This window comes from Falco punctatus, assembly GCF_963210335.1.
Source record: "Falco punctatus genome assembly, chromosome: 14".
In the NCBI taxonomy this organism is placed as follows: Eukaryota; Metazoa; Chordata; class Aves; order Falconiformes; family Falconidae; genus Falco; species Falco punctatus.
The window spans coordinates 21,669,411-21,690,294 of NC_137594.1; the positions used below are offsets into that span (position 1 = coordinate 21,669,411).

At 50.4% G+C, this 20,884-nt stretch overlaps 1 protein-coding gene across 5 annotated transcripts in view; it reads left to right on the forward strand.

The window, feature by feature from the left end:
- Positions 1-18,506, forward strand: part of WDR59 (WD repeat domain 59) — a 51,225-nt gene extending 32,719 nt beyond the window's left edge. For 2 of the 5 annotated variants that reach the window (XM_080410937.1, XM_080410939.1), the window contains exons 19-27: positions 2,347-2,403; positions 8,444-8,577; positions 10,030-10,111; positions 11,952-12,064; positions 13,141-13,288; positions 13,381-13,453; positions 15,001-15,127; positions 15,553-15,695; positions 16,803-18,506. In XM_080410937.1, the coding sequence (XP_080267063.1) occupies positions 2,347-2,403; positions 8,444-8,577; positions 10,030-10,111; positions 11,952-12,064; positions 13,141-13,288; positions 13,381-13,453; positions 15,001-15,127; positions 15,553-15,695; positions 16,803-17,038 (1,113 nt within the window). In that variant the 3' untranslated portion in view covers positions 17,039-18,506. The other 3 variants (XM_080410938.1, XM_080410940.1, XM_080410941.1) reach the window with 3 other exon arrangements.
- Positions 18,507-20,884: the final 2,378 nt, after the last annotated feature.

Genomic DNA, 20,884 nt, shown 5'->3' on the forward strand with positions numbered 1-20,884 from the left:
GCGACAAGATTTTTGTCACGGATAAAAAAAATTGAGAGAACAAAGCATATATGTTACTGTAACTGCTGAAAGCCAGAAAAAATTCCTCTGTTCCCCTTCTGCCTGCCAAGCTATCTCCTTACATGCTGGATTGGAAGAAGTGTAAGGGCCCTAGCAGGGAGCTAGCTCAAATGTTCTTGCAGTTGAAATAGTTTTTAAAACAAACAAACAAGCAAAAGATTGTATCTCCCTTCAGCAAAGGTTTTACGATTCTTCAGTTGATATCATGGCCTGTGTTAGATCAATGCTACATATTTTTATGTCATCTTGTTGTGAGGATTTCAAAAAGCCCAGACTCTTGAGTCTAGTTAACCCGTTGCTCTGAAGCTCAGTTTTTATATTTGCATTATATAAAATTTCAAATTTTATGTGTTAAACTCATGTTATATAACTTCAGCCCCCAAACTGAATTTGTCAGCAATAACCAGGTATTTAAATCCCATGTAGCAACCACTGGCATCGCTACCATTAGCAAACAAATGGAATTTACCCATTGCTAGACAGGGCATACGTCATGTTCCCATGGAGGCAGGGGAGCTGCTAAACCCAGCAGAGATGTCCTTAGTAAACCAAAATGAAACTAAATCTGACACTGAGCCTTTCTGTGCTCATGTAAATATATGTGTGTATATATATACACGCTCAAGAGACACACACACACATCTATATATATATATATTTCTCACTTTTTATTCACACATGCACACTCCTCCTCTCTTCCTCCCTCTTTTTCACTCCTCAAAATACCCTCACTCAATAGTAGTCAGCAGAAAGGAATAACTGTATCTATACTGTGGCAATGCCATCAGCGTTTCAAACCTGGATATCTTCTAAAGAAGGTGCCATGGCTGTGTTTTTTCTCCCCCAGGTCGGAGGGTTGTTCATGGGGGAACCTGGGGACAGCTCATCCTTGCCTGAAGGACAGCTGTACACAGAGGCAGTGGCAGTGGTGTCCCCGTTCTTCCCATCAGGGAATTTGGCAGGGCTTGGGGACGGCTGTTTCTGAGGACATCCCTCCGGCTTTCCCTGGTGCCTGCCTGGTTGCAGACCTCTCCAGCTCCCAGCCCAGGGGAGCGCAGGCTGGCAGCCATGGCTGCCTGCAGGAGAACAGGACTTTGTGGGGGGACTGAGCTTAGTTTTGCTGCTTCTCCACTATACCGAATTTCCTTCAGCTAACCCTCCTCTCCTCTTCTTGTGAGGCCTGGTGGAGCAACCTGTAGCACAAGGCTGCAGTCTTCTCCTCTCTCTTTCTGGGGGGCCCTGCAGCCAGCCTCACCCCCCATCTCCCTGACTGCAGGGTTCTCCCAGCAGTGAGTTGCAAGGGAAAGTAGAGGCTGAAGGTTCTGACTGCCTATCCTCAGCTCGAAAGAAATGTAAAATACATTGCACATGACACAAATAACCCTTTTTATTGTGTTGACTCTTACAGACCAGTACAGAAAATTTTTTCAAGTATGTGCACAGTAATATTTTGTTTATTGTTGCTATAGTACTACATTGAGTACTTAATGAAATGTCTGCAGATGTGTAATGAAAGCCTACTTTGGAGCTATTCTACATAGTCAGTCAGTGAATTTGGTTGCTCACTCAATCTGAATGCGTTCCTCGGCCCATAATGACAATTTCCACATGGCCCTGCCAAGCAGCAGGTCTCTACATCCCTTCTAATATCCTGACATGTGGCTTTTATTGTTTAAAATCAAAGTGAACAGTTACTGCAGCTTCCAGTGAATGAAATCCTGGAGGATGCTGGACGTTGAAGAGATATCTGAGTAAGCAGGGGTGTTTCTTTAGCTTCCTGCAGATTTCTGTGCCATGACGCTGGACAGCTGTTTTAAAAATAACATTGTTTGCACTTAGCTGCCTTCCTCTTCAGCCAAGAGGAGTAAAACTGGTTAGAGTAGGAGCCTAGCATGTGGGGCCACCAGGGTGTTGTCATCTGCTCTGCTGTCAAATCATGGTATGAAGGTCACATGAAACAGTTCAGTGCTTCTTGCAGTAATACAACGTTGTGTGTGGAAGACTTTGTCCAGATTTGTGGTTGCCAAAGACTTCCACAGAGGCTGGTGTGGGGCACAGACACAGCAGCCCTTGCTTTACCAGGGCTGTAGGTAATGCTGTATAGTACAATTGTGTGTGAATGAAAGCGGGGATCATGGTTTGCAACTGTTCGTTGTGTAACAGAACCGTTGGGAACAGTATCTTTTACTCTGCTGGTTCAGGGCACTTTTCAGTTTATTTACCTTTGTCTTTAATTTTCTTGGTGTCTTTCTTCCCTTTTCCTGGGTATAACGTTTTCACATACAGATGTCTCCTCGCTCTGCCCGGCGACGTTGGTCCATACAAGCAATTAACGACTTCCCGGTACTGTGCGCTGTGCTAATATTGTCCTTGATATAACCCTGTCTTCTGCCCAAGGGCCCAAGAATAAAATGCCACCTGCCTGCCTTTGAGTAACCCGCACAGAGGTGGGGGACTTGCACTCCACACAGAGCCTAGGGCTCCAGTACGAGTGAATGCATGTGTAAGTGGACAGGAGCAGACACTAGTTCCCAGGGTACAAATGCTGACCTACAACATGCCTGTTTCACCTGGCCCAGCAGTCAGGAAAGGATGCCAAGGAGTAGTTTGAAGTGTAAGAAAAGATCAACCTCTAAGAAACTGAAAGTGCATTGCGGAGGAGCTGAATGATTATTATGCATCATCAACTGACTGATGAGACTGACATGAGATCACCTCAGTTCTGAAAAAGATGAAGCCTTGCTGGAGAGGGAGGATCGCTTAAGTGCTGTGGAAGAAACAAAACTGGTTGAGCTGCTGACAGCGATCTGTCATCTCATTAAAATGAGCTGCCTATTCTCCGTGGGATACACCATAAAGTCTTATTTCCTGGAGCAATAAATAGAATTTCTCCTTAATTTGTGGTCATCTCTCAGCCCATGGATTCGCACCACCCTGCATTCAGTTGGAGTGGTTGCACTTCCAGCCACCCTGGCAGGTACCCCTTCCTCCTGGCACCTGCCCTTCCAAGGCTGCTTTGACAGTCATTTTCCATTAGTCACGTCCACATGTCCATCAAGCTTGAACATCATTCATGTGCACATCTTGATGATACCAGCGTTGCTCAAGCTGTGCTGTAAATTTGGGCAATTACTATCTCATCACTCATCTGCCAAGCATAGGCAAAGCTTAGAAAACTCCATTTCAATTTAAAGATGATCTCTTTAGGTCCGTTTTTCTTAATGTCTATGTGAATGACTGTTTTTTCACAGCTGCTGTCCTTTGTGCTATCTCTTTGTAAAACAGTAGGGAATAAAATAGAATTCTGTAACACCTAATTTAACTGCATATAATAGGATCAAGCCTTCCTAATTACAGCAGCTTTATGACTATGCTAGCAGATAATAGGTGAAAGAAACCAGAAGTAATTTACTTGACTCCAATCAAGGCTTTTTGCAAAGAGCTAATAAAGAAATGTGAGCAGTGGAGGCAAGAAATGAAGTTCTGTCTTGGATCAGGAACAGACTGAAAGAAAGAAAACCAAGCAAGGAAATTGTGGTGCACAAAGGGCCACAGTTTAATTCCCTTACCACTGGCTTGGAAGGGAGGGCAAGTAGTGATGTGATAAAGTTATCATTTTGTGTAAGATATACTTTATAATGACACCTGGATTAGGCCAAGCCTTCAAGGATTGAGTGGTTGTTTGTGGATAACCTTTGGAGGAGGCCAATCACACTGTCTAAAGCGAGCAGCAGTGCCCAAGGCGAAGACGCAAGTATACGTGAAGAGAGGTGTGGATTATTTGTGCAGACCAGGTGCCTACCTTCTGGAAGAAGAGCTCAGCATTGCTGAAGGTGCTCATGGAAGCAAGAGCTTAGCAAGCCCAGAAGAAGGAATAATTCCTCCTCCTTTCTAGGTAATGACTAGCCTCCGCTTCAGAAATGCCTTTGCTTCAGGGCAGGTGCCAGCTCTTAATTGATGGAACCTATAAAGAAATATTCCTGCTGTGGGGCACTTGATTCAGAAGTGCCTCAGAATTTTTAGCCCTTTTATGGAAGGTGCCTGGTACTGTGGGAGATGCTGGAAATAGTAAATGTTGATTATTTTGAAGAGAAAATCCAAGCAGTGCTGCATGACCTGCATGGGGGAGTTAATCTGTAGGCAGTTGTTCAGAAGAAAGGAGCATAGCTTTCTGCAGGGAGGCAGCAATTTCAAAATTTTATTGGAAAAAATAATAATATTAGAAGTAGCTTGAACCTGACTTTGAGCAGGTTTAACTCTTTTATTTTGTAAATGCCTTATTGCAACTTTATCTTTGACATCAAGTCTGTTCCCTTCTGTACGCAACCTTTCCCTTTGCCCCACTAACACCAGTTTATACCACGAACCCTGAAATTTTGCATACGCTTACGCGAAACAGGCACTTTACATTTCACGACGTTACTTAGAGCACTCCTGCCTCGGCAGGATCCAAAGGCATACCCCCCCAACTGTTCAGCATCCTTTCCAAGCAGGCATGCAGCATTTTGTAACTACTTCTGCTGAGTATGCAGTGATGATGGTGGTTGCTACGAAGCAGTTGGTGGCTTATTCTTGGGCTATCTGTTTCTACATGTAACCCATTTACTGCCATCGTTATCACCTCAGATTGCAGCAAATTACAGCCTTGGGTATGGTAGTGCAGGTGCAGGCTGGCTTTTTTAGTCATTATTCAGTGCTGTTCCCGCTGTCACCTCCAACCCCATGATTGTCATAAATGCTCTGGTTTCTTTCCTCCTGGTGCTCTGAGGAACCGATGAGTCTTAATTTACTATCACTGTAGCTATTTTCTCTTCTATTCCTTTCCTTAAACTCTCAGGGGCAACTGGGTAGGTGCAGTTCTCCTTGGCATGGATTCTAGGCTACAGAAAGAGCTAGAAATGTCAGAGGCAGTGCGTAAGACCTGTGTCTGACCTTCAGCTGTCAATAGTTAGCTCGCGCTCGCATGTTGATTTCTGCTTCAGCTCCAACTGTTATGTTCCCTGCTCCCCCTGGTGACCTGTGCTCCAGCCCCTAGGAAGAGACTTGTTTTCTGTCCTACCCTAATGCCCGTGAGCCTCGGTGACACCTTCCAATAAGACCATAGTGGGAGCTTCTCCTCCTGGGAGAAGAGGTGAAGCCAAAAGGAGAGAGGACCCTTGTGGTGGACCTTGGCCAGACAGGCCCAAGCTAGAGCTCTCCTTGCCTCTGGTAATCCCTGTTAAAAGTGCTTTAATACTGCCCGGTGGAGAGCTACTCCTGTAATTAATGCCAGCAATTGGTTCGAAGTAGAGCAGCTCTGTTAATGGTGATGAGCTTTACCTCATCCATGGTGGTTCCCGTATTTCTGGTCGTAGGTTTTTTTTCTAACACTTTGTTGCTGTAGCTGAGGCAAACCTAAATTGCAGAAACCCAGACATTTTTAATGGTGACTTTACATGTGGCTTTATGATTTTCGTCTGTCACAGCTCAAGGGGCAGGAGATAGTGCTTGTGGAAGGGTAGTACTGGCAGGGCATATGGCCTTCAGCTGACTCTACTCCAGGAGCTGCACCAGTAAAGGATTACAGCTTCCCTTTTTGCCCTTAAATAGGCAGTGCTAAGAGGAAGAAAACAGGATGATTTTCTTGTGAGTCCAAGTTTTCAGGGGGTTCTAATACATTTAGTGTCTTCATTTGTCTGGTGATATGCTATAACAGCAAGCAGTGGAAACCATTCATGGGATCTCTTTTCCATTCTCATTCTCATTCGTTGTCATTCTCCTCCAAAACAAAAGTGACTGAATTACCTGTGGAAAGTTACGTGTGTTGTCCATGTTTCTAGTCTTTGAAATGCCTGTTGGGAGGCTTCTTCAGTCCGCTCTTGCAGAGGGCAGGAGCAGGTTGAATCTGTTCCCAATGACAGGGCAGAGAACCTGCCTTGGTCACAGGGAACTCTCCATCGGCTGCGAGTCCTGGGGGCAGCTGGCTTACAGATGGTCAGGAGGTGGCAAGTTGCTCTCCAAATTACCTGCCAAGCTCTAGAAGCCCTTGGTGATAGACCTGCAGAATGTGGTTCTGCGTCTGCAAGCCTGGGTTCAAATACCTGCTCAGACACAGCACAAACAACAGCTTTTGCTGTAAGAAGCCTGGTAGCCCTTCCAGGACGGTGCCTGAGCGCTTGCCCTGCTGGCATGTTGTTGTGCTGGGGCTCCCAAGCTTTGCTCAAGTGTTGGTTTTGGCAGCATCAGCAGCTCCTTGCTGCATGTAGGGGACAGCATTTGGCTGCCCTGACAAGGAGTGAGGTACAGGTGCCACTGTTACTTGGGAACCTCGTTGTAATAGAGCCCACATCCTTCAGCACAGGAAGGGGGAGCTAGGTTTTTAGGTGTTATCAAAAGAGGTACAGTCTGCCCAATGGCAAGAGAGCCAGGGCTGATCCAGACAGTGCCTTGATTAGGAACCGATGGACTGAGGAGAGTTTTGGTCTCCCACCTGACCACGTTCTAGGCACCTTCCACAGCATAGCGCTTCTCAGCTTCAGAGCGGTGTAGCAGAGAAATACTGCAGGCAAATTCTGCTTGGATTAATTAGGACTTGCGGGGATGTGGCAGAGAACAGAATCGTGCCCTAGTCAGCCAGCTTTTCCATAGCACTGAGTGATGACAGTCCTTCTGCCAGCATTTGGCATCTCTGAATATTGGGCAGCGTGCACGCTCTGCTCTGTACTCTGAGGAGTGGTGGAAGATCAGGAGGACTGGTGATGCTCTGTCATGCGGGCATCCCCTGGAAAAATCCACCTTCACCTCCTTCAAGTCTGCAATGCCTTCTTCACTTACTGTCAAGCCTGTGCTTGAGCCTCTGAGCCTCGATCACCTAGTGTCCGGAGTGGCTTCAGGAGCACATCCTTTCTGCTGCTTGTGGCATGTGCGACTAGTGCGCTCAGCATGGCAAGACCTCCTCAGCACATTGGCCTAAGCTTGGGCCAGGCAGGCAGTGAAGGAGGAATTAATTTTTTAAGGTTATTAGGGTTTTTTTAAGGGCACTTTGTATCTGTGATAAGCCTGCCCACATTCTCACAGGACTGCGTGATCACGGTCAAAGGCAGTTTGGCATCCAGCCGTCCCAGGGCTGGCCTGACATCCACAGCAGAGGTGACCCTGTTTGCAGCTCCAAGTCCTGCCCTTCCTGCATCCCAGCCCTGCTCTTCAGGAGCACCGCTGTGTTGCCTGTGTGAGCTCTGCCTGCCTCGCAGAGCCGTCGGCACAGGACTGTGTGGCTGGCCTCTTCAAAGGGGCTGTTCTGCTTTGGGTGGGGGTGTAGGAGACCCCACCACAAGTGCCTGAGGAGACCCTCCATAACACAGTATGACCAGGAGACACTTCTGCATAGGAGCACTGACTCTGTGTGTCAGTGAGGGAACACGCCATAGGGGAGCAGCATTGCAAAGCATCCTTCGCTGCGCTTGGGATCCCTGCGTAGCAGCCAGTGCTTCCCTCGGTAGAGCTCCAGTGCCTTCTGCCTGTCATGCTGCCGCACATCCTCTCATCCCTCCTCCTTACCCTCCTAGAGCCAGGAGCTGGAAGAGGCCAGGATACCAGCCAAATACTCTGCGGTGTTTCATCCAGTCAAGGTAGCTTTACGCAGCTTGGCGTTAAGATGGCCTCTGTGTCAATTACAGGGAGTATTTGGGAATCTTGGCTTCTTGTTTTCATTCCCTTGTGTTGATTCCTCTCCTTTCTTCCCCCCACCTTATGTCCTGAGCCAGCTGTAAGTAGCAACGAGCATGGTAGCTAAGGATCCTTGCTAGGAAAACCTGGGCCCTGCTTTATTATCTGCCAGTTGTTTGTTTAAAGCTGTTGATAAAGCAGGGGGTGGGAGCCCTGTCCTGGTGCTGAACAGGGGTGCACTCAGACACAGAAAGGACAGACCAAAAGAGACAGTCTGGAGCTGTCGGCTTGCCCTGCAGCTAAGGGTGAGCAGAAGCTGCCTCCCACACGTCTCTGTGCTGGTGTTGGCTGAAGGCAGCAGTGGTCTGTGTGCAGAGGGTTCCCAGACCAGACCTCTAACGAGAACAATAATTGAACCATCCTCCTGCCAAACTTGCCCAGGTTTGATTGGCATCCCAATGCTGATTTGTTCTCTTATTGGCTTTCACAGGGGAACTCACAAAATACTTTTTGAGTGAGTTTGACCTTGAGCTCGCTGCCTTGACCTGCTTTTCACTTCCTACAGATGGAGATGCTTGTTCTCCTGGGCATGTCATGGATGTTTTCCAGGGTAACACAGAGCCTTCTGAAAGGCAGGTTTGGGTGCTGCTTGCATTATTCCTGACCCTAGTGCTTTGTTCCCTGGCGCAAGAAGCCTGCTGTCCTCCTCCCCGGTAACACATTGCCGTTTGTTCTGCAGAAATCAAGGAGGTGGAAAAGCAAACGAGAGGGGACAGATGCCAACAACCGACCCATCAAAGCCGCTGGGAAAGTTATTATCCAAGATATTTCCTGCTTGCTGCCTGTCCACAAGCTGCTGGGAGAGCTCTACATGTGAGTACGTACGGGCTGGCGTCCTTTCCCGAATGAAAGCAGCCGTCTTTGGCATTGCTGTGCTTTAATCCTGACCAGTCAGCACTCATCTTTGAATGTTTCTATACCTTATTCCTCTGTCCTTGCCTTGCTGCTTTCTATAGTATCCCTCTGCCTGTGAGAGGGGATGTAGCTCCTAACAATCTGAAAAGTGTGATGGAAGAAATTTGTGATGGGGTATTGCATACAGAGTTTGAACAGGTGCTTTAGTACCATCGCTGCAGATCTTACAGATTCAGGTTTTCACCAGCTAAATAGAGAAATTATCCGCACAAATTCTTTTTCAAATCTTACATTAAACTCCTCGCTTAAATGCACAGTCTTAAAAATCCCAATAAATGCCCGTGTTCTTGGTTAACAGTTCATAAGGCTTTTTCATTTCAGAAGTATTTGGAATGCCCCGTACACTTGGAGACTTGGTTGTATGTGCCAGCATCTGTACAGCAAGTTCTTCTGGTTTAATGGAAAGAATGGAGAAGTTCTGTGCTTTGTTGGTATTTTCGTTTGGTTTTGTTTGTTTTTTAAAAAAACCCAAACAAACAAGGGGCTTGTTTTTCCAAATGCTCTAACTCAGATAGTTACAAAGTCTCTGTTGCTGAATTTTTTCCTCCTTAGCTTTGGTAGTACTGTCTGCTCCTTCACAGAATTTCCAGTCTATGCACATTCAGGGAAGAAGCAGCCTTCCCTTCTTAAGGAGAGGGGGGGAGGAGAGAGAAAAAAAATCTTCCTTCAATCTTTTCTGTATTATGAAAAAGAACATTCTTTAAAAAGACCTGCTGGACCTTTCTTCTGTGGATATCTCCTGTGCAAGCAGCCTGACCCTTCTGTATTTCTCTAAGATCTTAAGCCATAGAAGGGTCAAGTGTCTCAGGGAGATTTCTGACAATAAGCAGGAAAGCCCACGTGGGTTTGCCCAGCTCACCTTGCTGGCCTCTCGGAGACTCTGGGTGGGTGTGTTATCCTACTGAGGAACAGGCTGAAGACCAGCCTGCTTCTCCACAGCGGACTGCTGTCTCCCAGTCAGCTGGAGCAGACCAGTAGGCTGAATGGGAACAGAACCATGTAACTGATGGCACCAGCTTCTAGGGATAAGAATGGATCTTGGCTTGGTGTTATCCTGGCACAAGTTTGGTCCAATGTCTCCTTGGAAATGGTGCCTCTTAGGACCAATCCCAGCTAGTTTGGAGCTGGACTTGATGTGCGGTGTGTTAGTGAAGGTGAATCGTGAGAGGAAGGTGGCAGTGGTCCCTGAATAACAGAGAAGGAGGGATGGGATCCTGGCTATGCTAGCAGGCTCATACTGGTCAGGATGTTCTGGGCTGCTCATTGCTGCCAGTGCCACTTTCACCCCATCCCTCCCCACCTTTGTAGGTAACGTGCCAACCAGAGCTGAGCTGTCTCCTTTTTTTTTAGACTGAATGTGAATAATATCCAGGAGACTTGCCAGAAGAATGCTGCCTCAGCCTTGGCTGTGGGACGGAGGGACCTCGTACAGGTACGATGCTGCATCGGGCCTCTTCCACAGCATGCTGTCCTACCCTCACATGGCTTGTGCTGTCACCTTGTCACCCAGCCAGCCACCTGGGCTCAGCAATTGTTCCAGGGAGTCTCTGGTTGGTGAACCAAGGCCTGTGCAACAGCCACAGAGATGATCTCTACATCACTGACTCTTGGCATCGAGAGGTCCCTTCCCAGGGCTGCAAGCAGATTGTTTTATGCCCTTTGCCAAACTGAGTGAAGCACATTTTTCAGGGAATTCCTGCAGGCAAAGTGCGGAATGCAGCCCACTTTTGAGTCAGCAAATGGAGTAACTGTGCACAGAGTTGTCTAGCTGCTGTCAGCATTTTGATGGGTGATTTTTTTTCTTACTTATGTAATTGTTCTCGTTGTTTGATATTCATCTGCGCTGGCACTGGGTGCTAACTGCAGCTAGCTTCTCTCTGAGAGAGTCTGAGCCCAGGGACCCAGCCTCAGAACGGGGCTGGCTACTTGCCTTCAGCTAGTAACAGGAGAAAAATGGCTATTGTGGCCCATCCTTTTCCATGTGGTTAGACTTTTGCAACAGGCAGAACACTTGACAGGACGCAGGAGTGCCTGAAAGAGATGGAAGCTGGCACTGCCACCTCTGCAGCTCTCCTGAGCATTTGACCCTTCCCAGACCTGGGCAAGGAACGTGCATAGGCTTACCTGGTCTAAGCAGAAGCAAACTCAAGCTGTTGTCTTGCTGCTTGGTGTGTTCTGCTAGACCAGGAGAGAGAGAAGGCAGGTCTAGATCCCCTTTGTCTGTACTTCATCTTGCTGTCTGGTTTGCCCCTGTTGGAGCAGAGCTTGGGTGGAATAACTTCAGCAAGATTTCTTGAGATACCTCTGTTTCTTGCTTGGTTTTCCCTGTCCTGTGTAACTCTAGCCTGTATGGCAGCTTGCCTCGTTCCTAGCAGACATGGAGGCTTGAGTTGCAGGCTACATGTAAGATGTGCTCTATAGCAGTGTAGGGAGTGGTGTCTTTCCCATTTCCTTTCTGTGCTGTCTTGTACTCAGCCCTGTCCTTGTTCCAGTTTCTCTCCCATTTCTTTCTCTCTAGTTTCACAGTGAGCAACTTGAGACGCTACTTCGTACTTGGAGCACGAGTTTTCTTTTCCATGTTGTCAGCTCTGATTTCTTCTGTCTTTCCAGCACCATGCTCCTTTTCCTTTCCTGCTCTTTTTCTGTGCCAAACTAGGAGCTTTGTTTTTCCCTGGAATATTCTAATTGCCTCATTTTAAAAGACATAGCAGAAAAAACAGTCCTAGGTCAGTGGTATAGAGACTGAAAAGATGGAACTGTTTTCAGAGTAAAAGATGATAATTGAGGGAGAAGTTTTATGTGAAATAAATTGTTGCAGTAGAAATGGTAAACTGTACTGTGGGTGCCAGGAGAACAGAGATGTTCAGTAACACTTGCAACCGATCAAAAGATACTTCTCATGCAAATAATGATTCACCAGTAAACTTTATGCCACCAGACATCTCCAAACCCAAGAACTGTATCAAATCTAAACAGTTTTGTGAATATAAAATGCACTGATAGGTCTGTTAAGCCACCTGGCAGGTCTGTTAAGACTATGGACTATTCTTCTTGAGAGTTTAACCCAAATTCAAAGCAAGTGGGACAGGGGAAGCTTTGGTTTTGTGTTACTCTATATATTATTTGTGACACACAGACTGAAACTGCTCTCTGCTGCCGGTGGGGGGAAGCTCCATTATTATCTGTCTGTGAGTGATTTTGTGCACACCTGTGCCCTGGGAGTGCGGTTATTTCTAATTGTAGCTTTGATGCTTTTCCTTCCTGTCTGCCAGGTTTGGTCACTGGCCATGGTAGCCACTGATCTCTGTCTCGGACCGAAGTCTGACCCAGATTTGGAGATACCTTGGGCACAACATCCATTTGGACGTCAATTACTGGAGTCCTTGTAGGTGTCTGAATGCCAGGGAGGGGTTGGGGAATGGTTGCTGAAGCAGAGTCCTCCATAACTGAATGTTGTAAAGCATCGTTTCAGATCTGGAGCAGTGCCACAGCATGTAGTTTTCTCCCCTCTCAAGCCTGAGATGCATCAAGAAGGGAAGCTGCAAGAGTGTTTATGACATACAGGAGGCAGCATTTGGCCTCCCATCTAGCACCCAGGTCTGGCCTGGCTAACATTGAGCAACAGGCCAGGTGCAAGTTGGAGGCATGCCCACAACGCCTGGCTTGGAGCTTTTGGTTTGCTGCTCCCCACCTCCTAAATGAGCATGTTGGTGCAGCTGCTTTTTTCACCTCCAAATTCACTGTTGCCTTATAGCATTACTGTGAAATCATTCTGCGGGTCTCAAAGCCCAATGTTAGCTGCAGATGCCTTCCTGCCAGACAGTCTGTTTGGGAGGGGACATAATTAGTGATTGATGTTATCTGTCAGTATACCCTGTTTGGAGGCACGGGATTTGTGTGGTGTCGTGTGTGCGTACTGTTGCTTGATCTAGCTCTTTCCTGCTGTGTGGCAGCAATGGGAAGGGAGCGCAGGTTGTTCTTCGTCACTCAGTCTTCAGAGCAAAACAGAATCTTCACAGCCATCCAGAAAACCCGTGGTGGGGTTTTGCCTTGTGATCTAGATGCAAGATGCTTGCATGTTGAGAGTTTTGTTAAAGAGACGTTGTGGCTGGGGGTGAGTCTGATGGCTCCAGCTTTACATCCAGTTAAAATCAGTTCTGTGGATGTTGTTCCTGAAGCTGCGCAAACTTGGGATAATCAGGCCATGAGCACTGCTGGATTCCCAGAGCTCCCATCTTTCTCCCACCTGTTAGGCCATGAGTGTTTTCAGGAGCGCTGGGCTCCTCAAAGATGTGACGGGGAGGGCAACCCAGTCCTGCAGAGCATGTATGCCTCCTGCGGGCAGTTCTGTGACCCAAATCGATTTATGCAACAGGCTTGGAACTGCTTGCCCTGGAGTCCCAGTGCTTTTGCTACTGAATTCTGCCCAGTCTCATACTGTCTGTCTTTTTGATTTCCCAGGCTGGCTCATTACTCGCAGCTCCACGATGTGCAGACCCTGGCTATGCTCTGCAGCGTGTTTGAAGCCCAGTCCAGGCTACAGGGGTGCCCAAACTCCTACGGCCCCTTTCCTCAGCGGGCCTCCAACCTGGCCTCCCACAGCCGATACGTATGATCGCCACTTCTTTCCCATTTGCTTTGGATATCTTTGAACATTTCTCGCGTAGCTGACATGGTTTCTTCTCCTTTCCCCCTCAACAGCCCAGCTTTACTTCCTCGGGCTCCTGTTCCAGCATGTCAGATCCTGGACTGGGCACTGGAGGCTGGAGCATAGGTACCGAGAGCTGGGTAGTAAATAGAGGAATCTCCCTCCCTTCTGGCCTGGGTTTTAGAAGGCTCCTGTGGTGGGGAAAGAAGGGAGTTAGTGCTGGCTCTGATTGCAGGTGGGCTCTGCCAGAGCAGCTTTCCAGGGTTTGGCTGACATGATGTGATTCCATGGCTGGAAGTGAGCACGGCTTGCAGTGACAGTGTCGATGCTCCTGCAGTCCTGCCCCTTCTGGCTTCTGTAGCGTGCTGTCTGACTGGGCTTTGGAGAAACCATTACAAACACCTTGGAGGTACCGAGCTAGGCCCCTGGGTCACAGGTTAACGCAGAGCCAAGGGTTGCCACTGCTGCCTTTTCCAGTTGGAAACAAGTAAAAAGACAGACCAGTTTGTAGTTTTTGCTTCCAGCCTGGCTGTAGCAAGCACTTAGTGCTGCCTGGTGCCATAAGCTTTCCACAGCCCTAGCACTTTGCACAGTTGGAAGCTGTTATCCATGCTGACTACTGGTCACTTCCTTGTCCTTCATGTGCCTGGATGTGGTTCCTGGGATTAGCTGCTCCATCAGCTTCCCAGGTTTCAAGGTCAGGCTGATTGGTCTGCAGTTCCCTGGGTTGTCCTCCTTGTCCTTTTTGAAGGCAGGGGTGACATTTGCTTTGTTCCAGTCCTCAGGCACCTCTCCCAGTCGCCACAATCATTCAACGATTATCTAGCATAGCCTTGCAACGTCATCAGCTAGCTAATTCCACAGGGTTCAGGGGGAAAAAGCATGCTGTGGTTTCTCCTGTCACTGGAAAAACAGCAGCGGTTGGGAAGGCTGTGTTCCTGGTGCCATGAATACCCGTGGGCCTAAGGAGGTTTTCTGCCAAGCTGCGAAGGTGTCAAAGATAAGTCGAAGGTGTCAGATAAGTCGCTCTTAAGGGCTCCAGTGTCGAGAGCTGAAGCTGTTGGGCGATTCCTAGCAATATACGTAGCCTGGGGCAGTGTCAGCCCTGCTAGCACCAAAGTTGTAGCTTTCGGTGCGATATCAAGGTATCTGTGACATGGGGAAGAGTGGAGGATGGGGGTTAATGAGAGAGCTGATGTTGTCTTGTAGCGATTATTAGCAGTCTTCTCCCTGCCCCCAGGGCAATTCCTTACATACAGAGGCCCCTTTACATAATGGCAGCTCTGGTGATGAGAGTCCTCCCTATCCAGGGAAGAGCGGCCCAGGCCTGCTGGGGTAATATTCCCAAGCAAACTCCATGGGATTGGTTGCCTGGCCACTTTTTGTCTAAAGTGGAAGGCGAAAGGGATTCCTCCGTGTTAGGTTTCTCTCCCTGATGTTCCCCGTTCCCATCCTGTCACCAGATGTGCAGTAGAAGCACTTGGCAAGTAGGGGTTGGCACTTGGTTTTCTGAGTGAGGGCAGTGTTTGTAGAAGTGCAGAAGGTGGTACAACCATGTCTTAGGGAGAAAACCGGGGTGTCCAAACGTGTAGTCTTCCCTGTCTCCTTCCCTACCCCAGTTTTGACAAGCCTGTGCTCGCCGGGGTACGCTCACAACCTTTCGATGTCTGCAGCAAACAAAGATGCGGAGCAGACCTCCACTCCCTGGTGCGAGTCTTCTCCGGATGACTTCCGCTACGGAAACCTGATGTATCCCGACCATCGGGAACGTGAGAAAGACCAGCATGAGAAAAACAAAAGGTAGGTGTTGGCTTGCCTCAGAGTGCGGGTGTTCAGGGATGCCATGCCCAAGTCAGCTGGAACTCTGCAGCCAGGTCTCTGGTGGTGCAGTGAGGTACCACACCTGCTCCTAGACCTTTTCATTCAGCTTGTCATTCAGAGCAGCTTCGTGCTGCAGATCTGCTGGCATCGCATACGGTACATCTGTAAGTGGCCGTGGTGGGGGCCCCGGAGGGCAGCCCAGCCGCTGTGCCTACACCCTGGAGTGTAGAATAAGTGAAAGGCAGACCAGTTAGCATTCCGCAATGTTTGGGCAACATGTAGGAAGTAATCTGCTGCTCTTCCAGCAATGCAAGCTGGTTGCGTAGCCATCAGTGGGAAGAGGATTGCAGCCAGAGTCTCTTGAGAGTCCATGAGGTGGATGATGAGCCCGTTTGTTCCTCTAGGCTCCTGGATCCTGCCAACACTCAGCAATTTGATGACTTTAAGAAGTGCTATGGAGAAATCCTTTATCGCTGGGGCCTGCGAGAGAAGCGGGCTGAGGTTCTGAAGTTCGTCTCTTGTCCTCCTGATCCCCACAAAGGAATTGGTGAGTGCCTGCCTCAGTCTGCTCCAGCTGCCCAGGCAGAGCCATGGCTTGGCCGCGGGAGCTCAGGAACATGCGGTCAGCAGGTGGGATGCAAAGTGTCGTCGGTGTGCCCAGAGGTTAGCTCTGCCAGCAAATGGTTTTGGCTTCTTTGCAGCTCGGGGCAGAGATGTGAGGCTTGCAGATGTTGGTTCAAGGGCTTTGTAGACTCTGACATCTCTCCAGCGAAGCTGGAAATGCAAATACTGCTACATTAGCAATATTCAGCTATTTATGGTGATGGCTATTCTTTATTCCCTCTGGGTAAAAGCCCAGAGAGGCACTGTCCCAATCTCTGATTCTGGGCTGCGGTGTCTGTATAGTGCACGTGTAAAATTGCAAGATCGCTTAACTGTGGGTGAGCTAGCCAAGGAATAGGCAAATAGAACTTTTCTCCCAAAATATTTTCAGTAGCGCAAGTGCCCAGAACTGGCTGCTTAAGGACAGTTGCCAAAATGTCTTCTTCCTAGGCCTCTGGGAAAAGATATGCTTAACCTGGGAGTAGAGAAGCAGGCGAGAGATGCCAGAGAAGCAGTGGTTGCCTTGCCTTGTCAATGGGGCTCCTCCTGGGGAGTAACTGGAGTGCAAATTGGTGGCTCTGACCGCTGCCGTTGCCCCTTCTTGGCTAACAGTCACAGCACTGATACAGCACGCATCAAGTGCTCTCTGCTCTCTCTGTGATGAGAAACAAAGGCCGTTCTCGTTTGCTCTTAGTTACATTACACAGTGATGCAAGGCAGAGGAGGCCACCGGGAAGCCTTCATCTCTGCAGCATGTGTCAGCATCTACCAAACTAGAAATGCGACACACGTTCCCAGCTGACAGCCATCAGGGGAATCGGTGGGCCTGGCTGTGCCCCAGCATGCTGACTGCCCCTTTCTTTGCTCCTGTGTGGAGACCACACCAAGACCATTCTCTCCCACCCTTGGGAAGGAGATTAGAGGTAGATCTTGTGGGCAGTGGGTTTGGGGGACTCATCTGTCGGTCACGGGGGGGCTGTATGCAGGGCTTCTTTGTCCACAATTCTGCCAGCACTGATTGCCTTGCTTTCCGTTTCTTTCTTCCTGCCAGAGTTTGGTGTGTACTGCAGCCACTGCCGCAGCGAGGTGCGCGGCACCCAGTGTGCCATCTGCAAGGGCTTCACCTTCCAGTGCGCTATCTGTCACGTGGCAGTGCGAGGCTCCTCTAATTTCTGCCTGACGTGTGGACACGGAGGCCACACCAGCCATATGATGGAGTGGTTTCGCACGCAGGAGGTGTGCCCCACAGGCTGTGGGTGCCACTGCCTGCTCGAGAGCACCTTCTGAGCAGTGGTGGCAGCCGGGGCGCCTGTGAACTGGATTCAATATTTAATTCCCAAGCCATGTTAAATCAGCTGTGCTCCACAGTGTCTGGAGGAGATGCCACAGGGAGCTGAAGCAGGATGTCCTGGTGATGCGCTGCAGTGATGTTTACAAGTGCTTCCAGTATTCCTGACCTCCCAGATTGCTTTCAGACTGATTTGACCAAACTCCCCGTGTCCATTGCTGGCAATGGATGCTGGACCAGAAAAATTGCTCTTTCCTGCAGAAGGGTGTGTGAATATTGGCTAGTCTCCATTGGGATGAGGAGGTGTTAAAAAAGCTTCTTTGCAAAGGGCTCACTTAGCAGAGCCAAACTCGCTCCGACTCCGTAGTGTCTTTAGAGGTGCCTCCTTACAGGGGCTCAAAGTGAGCAAAATAGTTGTCTCACACAGTTAAGGCAGAGATAATTTGCAAGCAACAGTGAGCTCTAAAGGCGAACTGTAAACTGCGCTTGAAGAGCAAGTAGTCCGTGCGGCTGTGCTCAGAGTTACTGGTGGAAGTAACAGGGTCCTTATTTTGAATGGTTGTTTACATCATTTAGGTTACATAAAGCAAGAGAATGAAACTACATTTTTCAGGATTACTTCCTAAATAGCTTCCTACTCACCGGTCAGTATCCGCAGCTGCTGCCAAAAGCCCAGCCGTGCGCCTGCGGTCACTAGGATTAATTGCTTTCCTCCAGCAGTTTTCGAGCAGTGACTCTTAAGGTGTCTCCATCTCCTGCTCTGACCAGGTGATACAATGCACTTTAACTTGTCTGTCCCTGCCCTGACAGTGACACACGTCCTGGTGACCAGGAAAGGCATCTGCCTTTTGAGTTTGGGATCCACACAGTGTTTCCGTGGATCATGGCATCTGAGGGCGTTTCGGGAAGCCTCCTTACTGAGAAAACACAAGGAGGACACTTGGTCCATGCAGCTCCTCTTGACTCTCTTCTCCAGGCTCTGCAGGGGAAATCGGTGAATAATTTGAGGTTTGCTGCTGGTGTGCTTGAATGACAAGGCTCCTGAGCCAGGGAGGCAGCAGTTTCTAGGGGGAAAGGGGTTTTGGAAGGGTGGTGGGATTCACGGAGGCAAAAGGTTTGTGCCTTTTCTCCCTCTGGAGCTTCAAATGGAGAATGTACCGGATCGATCCATCTGTTTGGGGCTGTGCCTGCAGGGCATTCCCATCCCGGGTGGCTGGTTGTGTGCATGGCCTGTGCCTCCTGAGCAGGCTGCAGCCTGAGCTTTGGTTTTGGGCAAGTGCATGTCAGGGCTGAGCCCGCTGGAGTTACCCCTGCCCTGTGCCGGCACTGATCCCTCGCTCCCACGCTCGCCTGCTGAGCAGGGCCACGTGCTGTGCCCGCTCCCAGCCTTTGTGCTAACTGAGGCTGCGGGATCCTGCTGTGGAATAAACAGATGGTGTATCTTAAACATTAAAATTATTTTTTTAAGTGCTGTTCTGATAGAACTTGGTGTCACCGTGCTAGTTCTGCCTCCGTGGGGAGCCCCCAGAAGCTCGCCCTCCCGGCACAGCAGTCGGCACTGCACCCCATGGCTCTCCCTGCACCCCAAAGCAGGGGCCCTGCTCTGGGTGCCTGCGCCTGGTGGCAGCAGAGACCTGCAGTAGCTGAGGGGCTGACCGGCTGCGGCCGGGACCCCCAACCCTGGCTCTTGCAGCGGCTGCGTTTGCACAAGGACAATGTGATGGCACGTGGCACGGCGATGCCACGCCGGCCTGGGAACTGCCCATGGGTCACCATGCGCCTCTTGCGAAAACGAAGCTGGGCGGTGCCTGGGCTGCCAGCAAACCAAACCCCAAACCCTGGTCCTGCCGTTTGGGGAGGCCCGGGGCAGCGTCCGTGCCCCCAGCGAGCAGGCGGGTGCACCGGGGTCCTGCCCGACGCCGCGGCGGGTGCCGCGCTGGCCCTCGGGCGAGGGTGCTCTCCAGCTGCGGGGAGAGGGCTCCCGCCCTCCGCCTTCCTACGTGACAGCCATTCAGCTCGGAAGTATTTTCATTTCCATGCTTGAGTGCGCGTGTAGGTTGGAAGGGAAAGGAGACTTGTTATTTAAAGGTGACGGACTGTCAGATTGTGCGATTTATGTGTGTTATTACAGTTCATTACGGTCTATCTCCATAGTATCTGAATACCTCCGAGGTGGATGGCGGCTGGTGCTCCAGAGGAAGGCGGAAAAGCGCTTGCCGTGGCTGTTTGTGCAGCCCTGCACAGGTGGGTGGAATTTCTTCCCGGATGCTGCAGGCATTTGTCTCACACCCTGCAGCATGTGTGGTGGTTGCTTTGGGAGCGGTCTTGCTCAATGCAGAGGTGACTGTTGCAAGGAAACAGGAATGCCTTATCCTCACCGGCCTGGAGCCTGGCGAGAAGCGCATTGCCTCCGCTGCGCTCGGCAGCCCCTCCGGAATAAATGATCAGAAACGGGGCGTGCTGCTGCACTGGTGACCCACGCCAGCCCCGTCATCTGCTCTGCCACCCCCGCTGCTTGTCCTCTTACCCACCTCGGTGGGATGACTTGGTAAAGTGCAAAAAGTTCCCAAATCTGGCCAAATCTCTGAATTTTTAGAGGAGGGAGTGGGAGGGCGAGAGGAGGCAGGCACTGCTCAGGACGTGGATCTTGGCACAGACATGCCAGAGCGCACCGAACCAGCTCTGGGGCCGCCGCCGTGGTCACACCAGGCAAGTGGAGCAGAGCATCGGTCTAGCCGAGGGACAGCGCAGTGGCCGGCCCTGCGTGCCGGGGAGGGCTGTTACCCCGTCGTGGTTCCTGCTGGTGCAGGAGCTAGGGGGGCACTGAAGGTTGTCCACCGCGTGGGAAGGGCATGGAACCACGTCCCTCAGGGCATCCCCACTGCCACGGGTGTGCCGGGGTTGTGGGAGCCACTGGCCACTTCCAGGGAGGGAAGCTCCATCCTAGGCCCCCCCTGCTGCTGGCTGAGACCCCTGCCCACACATCCCCAGCTGGCAGCACCCCACCGAGCTGCCCCCGCACCTCGTGCCTGCTCTTGCACCCGTCCCTGCGCGTCACAGAGGACGATGCTGTGTGCGGGGAACCTTTGGGCCAGCCCCGAGTAGCTGCTTTGGCAAGACTTGCTTCAGCCGCCTGCTGAGCGCGTCCCAGGGCTGTTACCCGCGCGTCTGCGCTGGCTTTCCCAGCGATGGCTGGAAGAGAAAGCTCCCATGACAGCCCACGCTGGGCCCTCCAGGCCGCCCTCGGCTTTTTCAAGCCTTTTTGTGCTCTGCAGAGCTAGCAGGGGTGTAAGGAACTTGGGGTGCCTTCCTCATCCCTGCTGAGGCTCTCTGTGCACAGAGAAGGGAGTTCAATCTCCAGCAATCAAAGTTCAGCAAAGAAATGAGGAATGATGTTATCGGAGAAGGTGCCAAGGAAAGCTTTTCCCCGCGGATGCTGCTCCTCGCAGCATCTGTGTTGGCCCCCTCCTCCTCTGCGGCCACAGCCCCATTAACCCAGCATCAGGCTCTGCCAGCGCTCCAGGGCCTGATCCTGCCCAGAGCCCAGCGGCACATTCCTGCTGTCTCCCTCGCGCCAGCCCCAGCGTCCGTCCGTCTGTCTGGCGGGCAAACCAGTTTGGGAACTGATGAGCCAAAACCTTGGCTGCTCTCCTTTTGGCCAGGCCGATCACCAGCCGGCTCCACTCCCTGGTGCCTCGGCACGGCATGGGGATGGGGACAGGGACGCGGTGGGGACGGCTGGCCATCGGCTAAACCCTCTGCTGCCGATTTGGTGCTGTTATGGCAGTGCCTGCTGTACAGCTTGGTCCCGGCACCATCCTTCTCCCAGTACCACCAGTGCTCGG